At 49.6% G+C, this 12260-nt stretch overlaps 1 protein-coding gene across 1 annotated transcript in view; it reads right to left on the reverse strand.

The window, feature by feature from the left end:
- The window catches only part of NXN (nucleoredoxin), a 176971-nt gene extending 164711 nt beyond the window's left edge, over nt 1-12260 (reverse strand). Inside the window, exon 1 of the mRNA XM_015118170.3 lies at nt 11785-12260. Within this exon, the coding sequence (XP_014973656.1) occupies nt 11785-12144 (360 nt within the window). The 5' untranslated portion in view covers nt 12145-12260. The remainder of the gene's footprint in view (nt 1-11784) is intronic.

Raw genomic sequence — 12260 nt, forward strand, 5'->3', positions numbered from 1 at the left:
TCTCTACCTGCGTGATACTTAAAGTTTTCCAAAATAAATAATAGCAAGAGACATATGCACAGACCAGTATCTCCCCCTGGCCTCTCCCAGCTCAAAAGAGTACGGGATCCATTCAGTAAAACTGAACACCTGATCAAAGAGATGGTCTAGAATTACACCCACATGCAAAGACAGGCAAATGCAGCGGGGCGTGGTGGTACACACCTGCAGTCCCAGCTATGCAGGAGGCTGAGGTGGGAGGATTGCCTGGGCCCAGAAGGTCAAGGCTGCAGCAAGCTCTGACTGTGCCACTGCACTCCAGCCTGGGCAACAGAGCAAGACCGCTCTCACACAAACAAGCAAACAATCAAAGACACAGATGTCACCAAATCAACAACTGACAGATAATTATTGTCCTAGTAGGAAAACAAAGAGAGGCCAGGCACGGTGGCTCACGCCTGTAATCCCAGCACTCTGAGAGGCTGAGGCAGATGGATCACTTGAGGTCAGGAGTTCAAGACCAGCCTGGTCAAGATGGTGAAACCCTGTCTTTATTACAAATACAAAACTAGCCAGGCGTGGTGGTAGGCACCTGTAATCCCAGCTACTCAGGAGGCTGAGGCAGAAGAATCACTCGAACCTAAGAGGCAGAGGTCGCAGTGAGCTGAGATCGTGCCTCTGCACTCCAGCCTGGGCCACAGAGGGAGACACGGTATCCAAAAAAAAAAAAAAAAGGAAAAAAGAAAAAAATAAGAAAATAAAAGTAAAAGAAAAGAGAAGAAAGAAAAGACACAAAAAAATGAAGAGAAACCAGGTTCTGCTATACTCTCTAGATACAAATAAATAACTAGGTGCTTTGGAATGGGGGAGGGGTACAAAGAGGTAACAAGGCTGAATTCCTCTCTCCTATAATCCAAATAACCATAAAATGTGGAATGAATCCCAAAGTGCCTGGGGTAAACATTTAAATGGCACCGCTATGCACCAGGCACTATCCTGAGTACTCTCCGATATTACCTCATTCAGTACTTAACAACCACCCTAAGAGGCTGGTACCATTATCTCCATTTTACTCAACAGGAAACCAGAGACACAGAAATTCTGTAACTGGCCCCAAAGTCACACTCCCGGAAAGAGACAAGTTGCAAACCCAGGAAACCTGGATCTGGATTTCCAGTCTCTATTCTCCATCTACCATGCAACAGACCTTTAATACTCACCTATCATAATGGAGTATTTTTGAAGGATCATGGCTATAAACAATTTTTACGATTGCAATCAAGAACATGCCCAGAGCTAGAAAACACTGCACTCACAGCAACAGTCGTGCCTGTTCGGGACACAGTGTGATTTTTCCCTATCGCACGAGGTCCCACCTGATCTTCAGATTTCACATCAAAACCTGAAAAATGAGTAACAGATGAGGCAGCTGTGCCGTGAGCCACCACGATCAAAGGAAAACCGTCTTGACCTGATCACGTTTAACGAGAGAAAGAGCAACGCCTTCTGATTTTAAACAGACTAAATCCATTCAGATTTTTATCTGATTTTAAACAGACTAAATCCATTCAGATATTGACCAAAAAAAGACACAGAAAAAAACTGTAGAACTGATGCATCTGCATGAAATTCTCCCCCCAGGAAAACAAAGAGAAAACCCTATCCCTAGGACAGCAGAACTCACCACACCCTGTTTGGTGACTCTTCAACAAGGATCTGAGATAAAACCGTCCTTAACTGTAGAAACAGTATCTGAATTTACCTGTCATTGGTGCCTGTACTGAAAGACCCTGGGGAGCAGGGGGAGAGGCTGACGGGTTTGACAGAAGGGAGCCACGAAGTTAAGCTTACACTGTTTTTTTTTTTAAAGGATTTTCTGATGTCGTTAACACAAAAATACATTGTGTATCTGGTCCGAGAGTTATGCCGGCAAGCCGCAGAAAATTTACGTTTGCTTTTAATCACGGAGGCCCCAGAACAAAAGTTTCCATGACGGGTTTCACTCCCGGGTAACGGCAGTGGGGCTTCTGCCTGGTCGTGGAGCAGAAAGCACATGTTTGAGATTTCACTGGAAGTTGGAACAGCAGTTTCTGCAAACCTCATAAAAGAGAGGACTGATTTAGTCCTAGGATCTCGGCAGGATACCTGAAGTTCAATTTTGTCTCTGAACAAAAAGCACTAGACCAGCCCGTAGGCTTTGCATGGGATGAAGGGGGAGTTGGGGGCACTTCACTGGCGCAACTAAAAAAAAAAAAAAAAGTCCAAATCGTTAAAAAGCCCTTAGAAAAAAAAAACACCACCATGGAAAAAGGCAGCAAGAGAGCAGAGGTTCTCGCTCTCCTGACTTCCAAGCAACCAGCGAATGTTTCAAGCCGTTCAACTACCTCTATCTTATTTCAGAGCGGTCCCTGCACACCTAGAGGAAGAAAAAGCCATCTGAAGAGAGCTTGCAGCTCCTCCTCCTCCATGCAGAACGTTTGATGTCAATATTTTTTAAGGTACAATTTCATGAACAGAAAGGACCAAGTTGAATTTAAGGGAGTTCAGCCAAGTTCTTTCATCCAACACTGCGACCCTGATCTAATAATCGGTTCTCTTTGCTTCGATTCTCCAACTCTAACGTACTTTGAAAAGTCAAAACGGTGAATATCTATTGATTCCTAGTTGCTGGAAGATGTAATATGCACGCATTCTGAGTTCTTTGGAAGAAAGATGCTAGAGAAATGCAAACGATGAAATATTAAAGCGTGGCATGATAGGTCTGCAGATAAGAGACTTTTTTTTTTTTGAGATGGAGTTTCGCTCTTGTTCCCCAGGCTGGAGTGCAGTGGTGTGATCTCAGCTCAACACAACCTCCGCCTGCCGGGTTCAAGTGATTCTCCTGCCTCAGTCTCCTGAGTAGCTGGGATTATAGGCATGCACCACCACACCCGGCTAATTTTGTATTTTTAGTAGAGACGGGGTTTCTCCATGTTGCTCAGGCTGTTCTCGAACTCCCAACCTCAGGTGATCCGCCCACCTCGGCTTCCCACAGTGCTGGGATTACAGGCGTGAGCCACCGCGACAGGCCGAGCCTCTTTTAATGGGCTCAGATATTTGACATTTCCAAAATGGAGAGTCAAGCTTCTTCCTATTTTTGAGCACAGCATCACAGGGCAATCCAGTTGCACAAGAGGCTGCTGGGATTCGCCCAGCTGGGACATCCATTTGCTCATTTAAGTCCTCTTTAAAACACTCATTAAGAAACAAAAACAGACCAGGCACGTTGGCTCACATCTGTAATCCCAGCACTTTGGGAGGCCGAGGCGGGCGGATCACGAGGTCAGGAGATCAAGACCATCCTGGCTAACACGGTGAAACCCCGTCTCTACTAAAAATACAAAAAAACTAGCCGGGCGCGGTGGCGGCGCCTGTAGTCCCAGCTACTCGGGAGGCTGAGGCAGGAGAATGGCGTGAACCTGGGAGGCGGAGCTTGCAGTGAGCTGAGATCGAACCACTGCACTCCAGCCTGGGCGACAGAGCGAGACTCCATTTAAAAAAAAAAAATTTAAAAATATAGAGAAACGCGATCTTCTGTGTTGCCTAGGCTGGTCTCAAAGTCCTGGGCTCAAGCCATCTTCCCGCCTCCAAAAAGAAAAGCAGTATTTCAGAAATGTGTGCACAGGCTCTGCCGAAGCTCCCAGAAGCATCCCACTCAGAGCGAAAAGAGAGACTGGAAAGTTCCCAGAGCAGGGACACCAGGATGGCAGGGAGAAGCTCCACACTCAGGAGGGAAGACAGAACATGTAAGTCCCAGAAATTCGAGTCCAGATGAGGCTGCAGGAGGGGCAGGGACTGGGCTCCAGGTTAGGACAAGACCACAAAGCTGTGAAGGACCCACTCAATGATTCTCCCACTGGAGAAAGGCATGGTGAGGGTTGTGTTTCTGAGCTTGTCATTCCTTTCTGGAAACAGTCTGTGCTGCTCAAGGTGGAGTCTGAAGGCTGGTGCCCCACAGGACAGCGGCAGCCAAGCTTGTGATCGACAGGATCATCGTGTTGACCAGGACAGAGACCAGTCTGTCGGGTGTCCACTCACATGGCTCAAGGAGCATATCAGTCAAATGCAGCAGAGCCACGTATCCATGTGGGACCAGTTAGAAATTAAACAAACAGCCAGGCGCAGTGGCTCACGCCTGTAATCCCAGCACTTTGGGAGGCCGAGGCGGGCACATCATGAGGTCAAGAGTTCGAGACCAGCCTGGCCAATATGGTGAAAACCTGTCTCTAATAAAACTATAGGCCGGGCGCGGTGGCTCAAGCCTGTAATCCCAGCACTTTGGGAGGCCGAGACGGGCGGATCACTAGGTCAGGAGATTGAGACCATCCTGGCTAACACGGCGAAACCCCGTCTCTACTAAAAACACAAAAAATTAGCCGGGCGAGGTGGTGGCGCCTGTGGTCCCAGCTACTCGGGAGGCTGAGGCAGGAGAATGGCGGGAACCCGGGAGGCGGAGCTTGCAGTGAGCTGAGATCTGGCCACTGCACTCCAGCCTGGGTGACAGAGCGAGACTCCGTCTCAAAAAAAAAAAAAAAAAAAAAAAAAACTATAAACATTGGCCAGGCACGGTGGCTCACGCCTGTAATCCCAGCACTGTGGGAGGCCAAGGCAGGCAGATCACCTGAGATAGGGAGTTGGAGACCAGCCTGACCAACATGGAGAAACCCTGTCTCTACTAAAAACACAAAATTAGCCAGGCATGGGGGCAGGCACCTGTATTCCCAGCTAGTCAGGAGGCTGAGGCAGGAGAATCACTTGAACCCAGAAGGTGGAGGTTGCAGTGGGCTGAGATGGTGCCATTGCACTCCAGCCTGGGCAACAAGAGCAAAACTCCATCTCAAAAAATAAATAAATAAAAATTAGCCGGGCGTGGTGGCAGGCGCCTGTAATCCCAGCTACTCGGGAGGCTGAGGCAGGAGAATCACTTGAACCCGGGAGGCGGAGGTTGCGGTGAGCTGAGATTGCATCACTGCACTCCAGCCTGGCAGAGCGAGACTCCGTCTGGAAAAAAAAAAAAGAAAAGAAAACACATCCTATGCCAAGCCTGTGCTCTCCTGGCCAAAATGAAATCAGGCAGGAAGGATCCCACCTAGTTCAGAACAGCAGGAGCTGGAGCCCTGGAACCCTGATCCCCATCAGGAAAAAGGAAGGAAGATCCCCAAGGGACTTGTTCAGCCCCGACCCCAGCTGTGCACAAAGCCTGCTTTCTCAAACATGTCCACACATGATGACAAGCCTTCCCAACAAAAGGTAGGAGTTGTTTAAAAAGTAGAATAAAATCAGTGACCCTAACTTCTAGGGCTTGCCTCTGTGCTTTGGCTCACATTCCAACCTGGATCAGAAGACAAATCGATTAGCAGGAGCTGTGGACGGCTACTCAGAGGCAGGCCTGAGCTGCTCACTGGGAGATGAGTAGTAAACCTGCAATGCCTACATGTCTGAGCAAACCTATCCTGCAGCATTCCAGAGCTGGGACGGGAGGCAGGCCCATGCTAGAGGTGGGGTTTCTGCGGCTCCAGAGACGGGTACCCTCCATTTCCCACGCGAAACAGCAGTCTTTCAACCTCTATGTAGCCCAGAGTTAAGCACACAGGGTCAGCGGAAGACATACCTAACAGCTTTGGGAAACCACAAAATGATTGCTTTGTACATAATTTCTCTCAAGAAGAGTGCCTGATCATCTTTAGGTTACAAGGGTAACTTAATAGTAACTTAAATCTTTCCCAGGGCCAGGCGTGGTGGCTCATGCCTGTAATCCCAGCACTTTGGGAGGCCGAGGTGGGCGGATCACGAGGTCAGGAGATCGAGACCATCCTGGCTAACATGGTGAAACCCCGTCTGTACTAAAAATACAAAAAATTAGCCGGGCGTGGTGGCGGGCGCCTGCAGTCCCAGCTACTCAGGAGGTTGAGGCAGGAGAACGGCGTGAACCCGGGAGGCGGAACTTGCAGTGAGCCGAGATCACACCACTGCACTCCAGCCTGGGGGACTCCGTCTCAAAAAAAAATCTTTCCCAGGCTCCGCTGCTCAGCGGCAACCTGGAACATCATTGGCCGATATAAATACAGAGTTCAGTAAGTGTCAGTAACTTCCCAGGACTTATTATTCCACATCATTTGCTTTTGTTGTTTCAATCTTCTAGGTCTTTCTTCCCAGTTATAATCTCTTGTGGGGCAATTTTTTTTATTTAATTTTTTTTTTCTTCCAAGACGGAGTCTCGCTCTGTCACCCAGGCTGGAGTGCAGTGGCGCCATCTCAGCTCGCTGCAAACTCCACCTCCCGGGTTCAAGCAATTCTCCTGCCTCAGCCTCCAGAGTAGCTGGGACAACAGGCACCCGCCACCACGCCCGGCTAATTTTTTGTATTTTTAGTAGCGTTGGGGGTTACACCATGTTGGCCAGGCTGGTCTTGAACTCCTGACCTCAACTGACCCACCCACCTCGGCCTCCCGAAGTGCTGGGATAACAGGTGTGAGCCATGGTGCCCAGCCATTGTAGGGCAATTTTTTTGACTCCTTCATCAAATCCCCCTGTATGCTTGCAAAAGTCATTGGTTTGAAAAGTTTAAAAATACACCTCCTAACAGTTTAGCAGTTCTGTAATGTGATAGATTCCAAAGGCTCAAGCTATGAAATGAATGACTAAACTTAATGATCATTTATCTAAAAACAACAATAGTTAGCATGTATTGAGCACTCACTCTACGCCAGGCACGTGTGTGTCATCTCACATAGCCTTTACAACAATAAGGCAGGTGCTATTATCCTGTCCCTTTTACAAACGGAAAAGGAACCTGGGGCACAGAGGTGTACAGCACCTTGCACAAGGACACACAGCTAATACACGGCAGAGCCAGGGCGTGAACTCAAGCAGAAGAATAAAATAATCTATATTTTTAGTCATATATTAGACTGCCTTATTATACAGAAAAAAATGAGATTTAAAAATATATTACAAATAATGGAACAAGAAAAAGCCTCTCAAGGAACACTGCTCTTATTACTTTATTTTTATTTATTTATTTAAGACACGGTCTTGCTCTGTTGTCCAAGCTGGAGCGTAGTGACACAAACATGGCTCACTGCAGCCTCCGCCTCCTGGGTTTAAGCAATCCTCCTGCCTCAGTCTCCTGAGTAGCTGGGACCACAGGTACACACCACCATGACCAGCTGATTGTTATTTTTTGTAGAGACAATGTTTCACCATGTTGCCCAAGCTGGTCTCAAACTCCTAGGCTCAAATGATCCCCCCACCTTGGCCTCCCGCAGTGCTGGATTACAGGTGCGAGCCATCACACCTGGCTTGTTCCTTAATTGGACTCTTGTCCTTTACTACCAATAGATTGGCTCAAGTCCTAGAAACACAGTCACCAGTGGGAGCCTATCCTGTCTGGTCCGGGCTTCTGATGAAGAAGGCAGAAAATCCCCATTTTCAAAACTGTACCTTTTTGCCATCTTTTCCCACCTTGAAAGTGAATACAAAGAGAAGATACAGTGTGTCATAGAAACTGTTCTCTTCCTGGCTGCAGTGTTTGGATTCAAGGAAGAGTGGCAGAACTGGAGTTCTAAGACTGTTGAGGTTGCTACCAAATCCTGTCCCACCCATAGGGTCAAAGGGATTCAGGTCAGTTCTCAGCCAAGCTTCTCATTTAGTCTGAACTGAAAGAAGCAGAGCAGCCAGAGACTCCACTTCTCCTGGCTGGAGCAGGCTGACCAGGGATACTGGACCAGGGTCCCTGACTCTGCAGGCTTTCTCCTCCCCTTCGCCATGCAGGAAGTCCTGGGGCCACACCAGAGCCTCACAAAACTGTCCAGAGGAAGCCAGTGGTCTGCACCCTTGGATGTCAGTGCACCCACACTGACCGTATGTTTATGATCAGGCATCCAGCTCAGACAAAGCTGAGCTCTGCGGCTTTAAACCCAAAACCAGTGCTCACTTCTACAAGGCCGGAGTGGGTCCCAGAGACGGACCTCTCCAGTCTTGACGAGTGAGTAACATACTAATCCAAAGGGACAGACCAAATCCCCAAAGTCCAAATTTCACCACCTCCCGACTATCGATCACATTCTTTCTCCCTAGAAATCTGAAAAACATCTACCAACCTTCTTATTAAAACAAGTCCAACTGCCTTAACTTCAGGATTATAGATTTGCTGATAAAATTGTTTGTATAAATGCAAAGTTCTATTACCATCTAATTACAATTTCTGCACAGATATATAATACTGTGTGTTTTGGAAGCTGAAATAGTATGTGTTTTGGAAGCCAAAAAAATTAAACTTCAGGCTGGGAGCAGTGGCTCACGCCTGCAATCCCAGCACTTTGGAAGGCCGAGGTGGGCAGACCACGAGGTCAGGAGACCGAGACCATCCTGGCTAACACAGTGAAACCGCGTCTCTACTAAAAATACAAAAAAAATTAGCCAGGCGTGGTGGCGGGCGCCTGTAGTCCCAGCTACTCGGGAGGCTGAGGCAGGAGAATGGCATAAACCCGGGAGGCAGAGGTTGCAGTGAGCCTAGATTGAGCCACTGCACTCCAGCCTGGGCGACAGAGCGAGACTCTGTCTCAAAATAAATAAATAAATAAATAAGTTTCAATTACTTTTGTGCCTACCACAACAACAGGCAGAAACAGGAAAATTCTGTATAAAGAATTTTTTTTTAATTTTTTCCTTTTTTTTTTTTTTTTTTTGGTGTTTTCTCACAGTTCCAGTCAACGTGAGAGGAACCAGGCAAAATGCAGGCTTAACATATATGGTCATCCCCGGGCTTTTTTACTATATAAAGGAGAAATTAATAAAAGAAGAAAAGAAATACCACACAGCATTTTCTTTCCCCACCACAATTTTTCAATTTTCTTTAGAGAAATGCCAGCCAATAACTAATCAGAACCATACCCTTTGTTATCCCAATGGGAAGAAGTATACGCATGGGTTTAAAGAACAAATGTTAATGAGAACTTTAAAAAAAATTAGCAATCTGGAACTTCGGTTTCCCTTCAGTGTAAAACAAAATTCCCTTCTCTAGATCTATTTTTATAGTTGGTGAAACAACGTGGACAGGGTCCATCAAGAAGACGTGTTCACCCATCCAGTACCCTCGGCTGGCAGAACTCTGGCTCTTCACTTGTTCTGATGGTGAAATTAGCATCATTAGCTCACAGGCTTCTGAGCACCCTAACTTCAAATGAGACAAAAACTCAGTTACAGAAAAGGTATTTGTTCCACATCTCTTTGGTTTCAAGAGGGAAAATAATTCCTTTTTTTTTTTTTTTTTTTTTTTTGGCTCATGCTGGGGTGCAATGGCACGAACTCGGCTCACCACAACCTCCACCTCCCGGGTTCAAGCGATTCTCCTGCCTCACCCTCCCTAGTAGCTGGGATTACAGGCAGGAGCCACCACGCCCGGCTAATTTTGTATTTTTGGTAGAGACGGGGTTTCTCCATGTTGGTCAGGCTGGTCTCAAACTCCCGACCTCAGGTGATCCACCCGCCTGGGTCTCCCAAAGTGCTGGGATAACAGGCGTGAGCCACCCGGCCCGGCAATAATTCCTTTTAAAGTCAGTACGTAGCTTTTGTAATTTCCAAGAGTATGTTTTCCATAAGAAGGACAGCTGCAGTCTTTTTACCTGGTATATATTCCTGAGAATAAGAATGTTTCTGGGGTCAGATCTTGAGTGGTTTGTTCATGACCAAGGGCAGAAACTGCTTCCTTGAAAACTGGACTGGATTTAGAGAATAAAGTACAGGATGTAAGTCAGAAAAACTCTGGGCAAAAAAAATAAATGTTTAAGATGCTAACGCACCAGGGTTTGGGCATGTCCAGCACTCTGAACTGTATTTTCAAATGAGTCTGTCCTGTGTCATCCAGGTTCGGAGGAATCAGCAGGTCCAGGCTGGGGCCGCAGAATACTTTTTGTCACTCAAAGAGCCTGTCCAGGGTATAGAGAGCCACCCATGGCCCGTGTCTATCAAATATTCTCCTTTCTCGGAAAAAGCTCCAAGCATTTGCAAAACATCTGTTTGCCCCATATTTTTACTATCCAAAAAATGTATTTCCTCTTCAGTAAAAAACACAACAATAGGCTGTTAAGCCGGTAACATTTTACCATAATTCTATGTTTTCAAAAGCTAGAAATCATTTGTATTGCCGGATAAGGACATTATTTTAAGTAGACTTTAGTCTACAACAGAAACTTGCCATAACAATGAACATCTTTTTTGGTAAATCACTTTCTGAACATTATTTCTCCACGAACGTATCACAAAAACCACCACCAAGGAAAACAAAGGATTCTTGTATTTTGAATCAAAAAGTACTGGCCATGCATATTCATACTATATCAAGCATGTCAATCAAAATGGGCAAAATAACCTAAAAAGCGGTAAAAATGCCAACTCTTGCCTCTGAGTGGTTAGTGAACCTATGTTTTCCCAACGTTAAATTTACAAACTGCATCGCATCAACTGTATTTCATACTTTAAATCCCAAATCTCTACCTCACACTGCTTTGGGATGGATGATTTACTCAAGACATTTGGGGTCACAGTATAAGCCTTTTGCTCCCACCAAACCTAAATCATGCTTCTCAACAAGATTCTGTACATATAAAAGGAACACGTGGCACGCCTCGCCATGCTCCCCAGAGGAAACTAAACGCCCCCAGAATAGCCCTTCTGTCCACTCCAGAAGCAGGCTTTCCTCAAAAAGGGAAGGGGGCTGGATTCACACGTTGCATCAGATCCACTCACGAAGCAACAGCGCTCCAAAACTTTTTCTGACTCCATTCATTAGAAAATGTCCTGGATGTGCCGTATTATAAGAGACAGACATCCTCACCCAAGGGACACACTCAGAAACCCAAACTCATCTCGACAGCAAACTGGGAGGCACGAGAAGTTGACAGCAAAGTATCCATTTCCCCAAGTCCTCCTTCCAGTCAATGTGCATCGACGGGGTCAGCTCAGCCCTCAATTCGAAGATCGCCGGGACCACAGGGGCCACCACGCAGCTGAGCTCTGCACGGCCCGGGCTGTTCCCGCGCCCGGGAGGCGTCTGGGGAGGAGGCTGGACCACCAGACAATGCAGAGCTCCCCGGTGGCCGCGAACTCGGCCTGGGGCGGGGGAGACGGAGCCGTGAGCGCCCTTCTCGGCCACAGCCACGGCCACGGTCACCGGCCGCCTCTCCTGACCTGGGCCTCGGCCCCCAGGTCCCCGGTCCCCGGGGAAAGCAGGTTTCTCCCGGAAAGAAAGGAAACGTGCTGGTTTGGGCACCACAGGCGGGGGGCGCGCGCCCTCCCCTCCCCTCCCCACTGTGGGAATCCACGGGGGTCGGCGGCGGAAGCAGGAAGGGGCCCCTCCCGGCGCCTCCGCTCGGGGGTGAAGGGGTCGCAGCCGCCCCCACCCGAGGCTCCCGGCGCGTAAGGACGGAGGGGCTCGAGCCGGGGTCCCAGGGGCCGAGGCGGGTCCAACTTTCCAGGCCGGGCGCAGCGCAGCACCCGAGCCAGAGAGAGGTCCTGGGATGGGGGTGCGGGCTCAGCGCGGAGCGGGAGGGGCAGAGGAGGGGACGGCGGGGTGGGGGGGGGCAGTGGGGTGGGGGGTGGGGAGAGGACAGTGGGTTGGGGGACGGGGGTGCAGGAGTCAGTGGGGCGGGGGGCGGGGGGCGGGCAGGGGGACAACGGGTTTGGGGGAGGGCAGGGTAAGGGGGTGGGGGGGGCAGGGGTAAGGGGGTGTGGGCGGGCAGGGGCCGGCGACGCCCGCGCCGCTCACCTTCCTGTGCTTCTCCTTGTAGGGCAGCGCCAGCCACGGCATGTCCCGCACGAAGTCCTGCCACTGCCGCTGGTCCTGGTCCGAGGACACGAAGACGATCTCCAGGCGCCGCCGCGGCTCGGGCTCCGCCGCCGCCCCGGCCCCCGCCCCCGGCCCCGGCCCGGCCGCCGCGTCCCCCCGCAGGCGCCCGTAGAAGGCGGCCAGGCTGGCGCTGAGCTGCGCGCAGGGGGCGCTGAGGCTGCAGCCGAAGTAGAGACCCAGCAGCGAGATGCCGCGGGCGCCCAGCGAGTGCACGTCCACCTCCTCGCCGCCGCCCGTCACCAGCTTCTCGCCGAGCAGCTCCTCCAGGAAGCCCGACATCCTGGCCCACCGCAGGGCGGTCGGGCGGCTGCGACCCCGCTCCACGGTCCGCGCGGAGGCAGCAGGCGGCGGCGGCGGCGGCGGCGAGCGCTGGGGGAGCGGAGCCCCGCCCACCA

This window comes from Macaca mulatta, chromosome 16 (assembly GCF_049350105.2).
Source record: "Macaca mulatta isolate MMU2019108-1 chromosome 16, T2T-MMU8v2.0, whole genome shotgun sequence".
NCBI lineage: Eukaryota > Metazoa > Chordata > Mammalia > Primates > Cercopithecidae > Macaca > Macaca mulatta.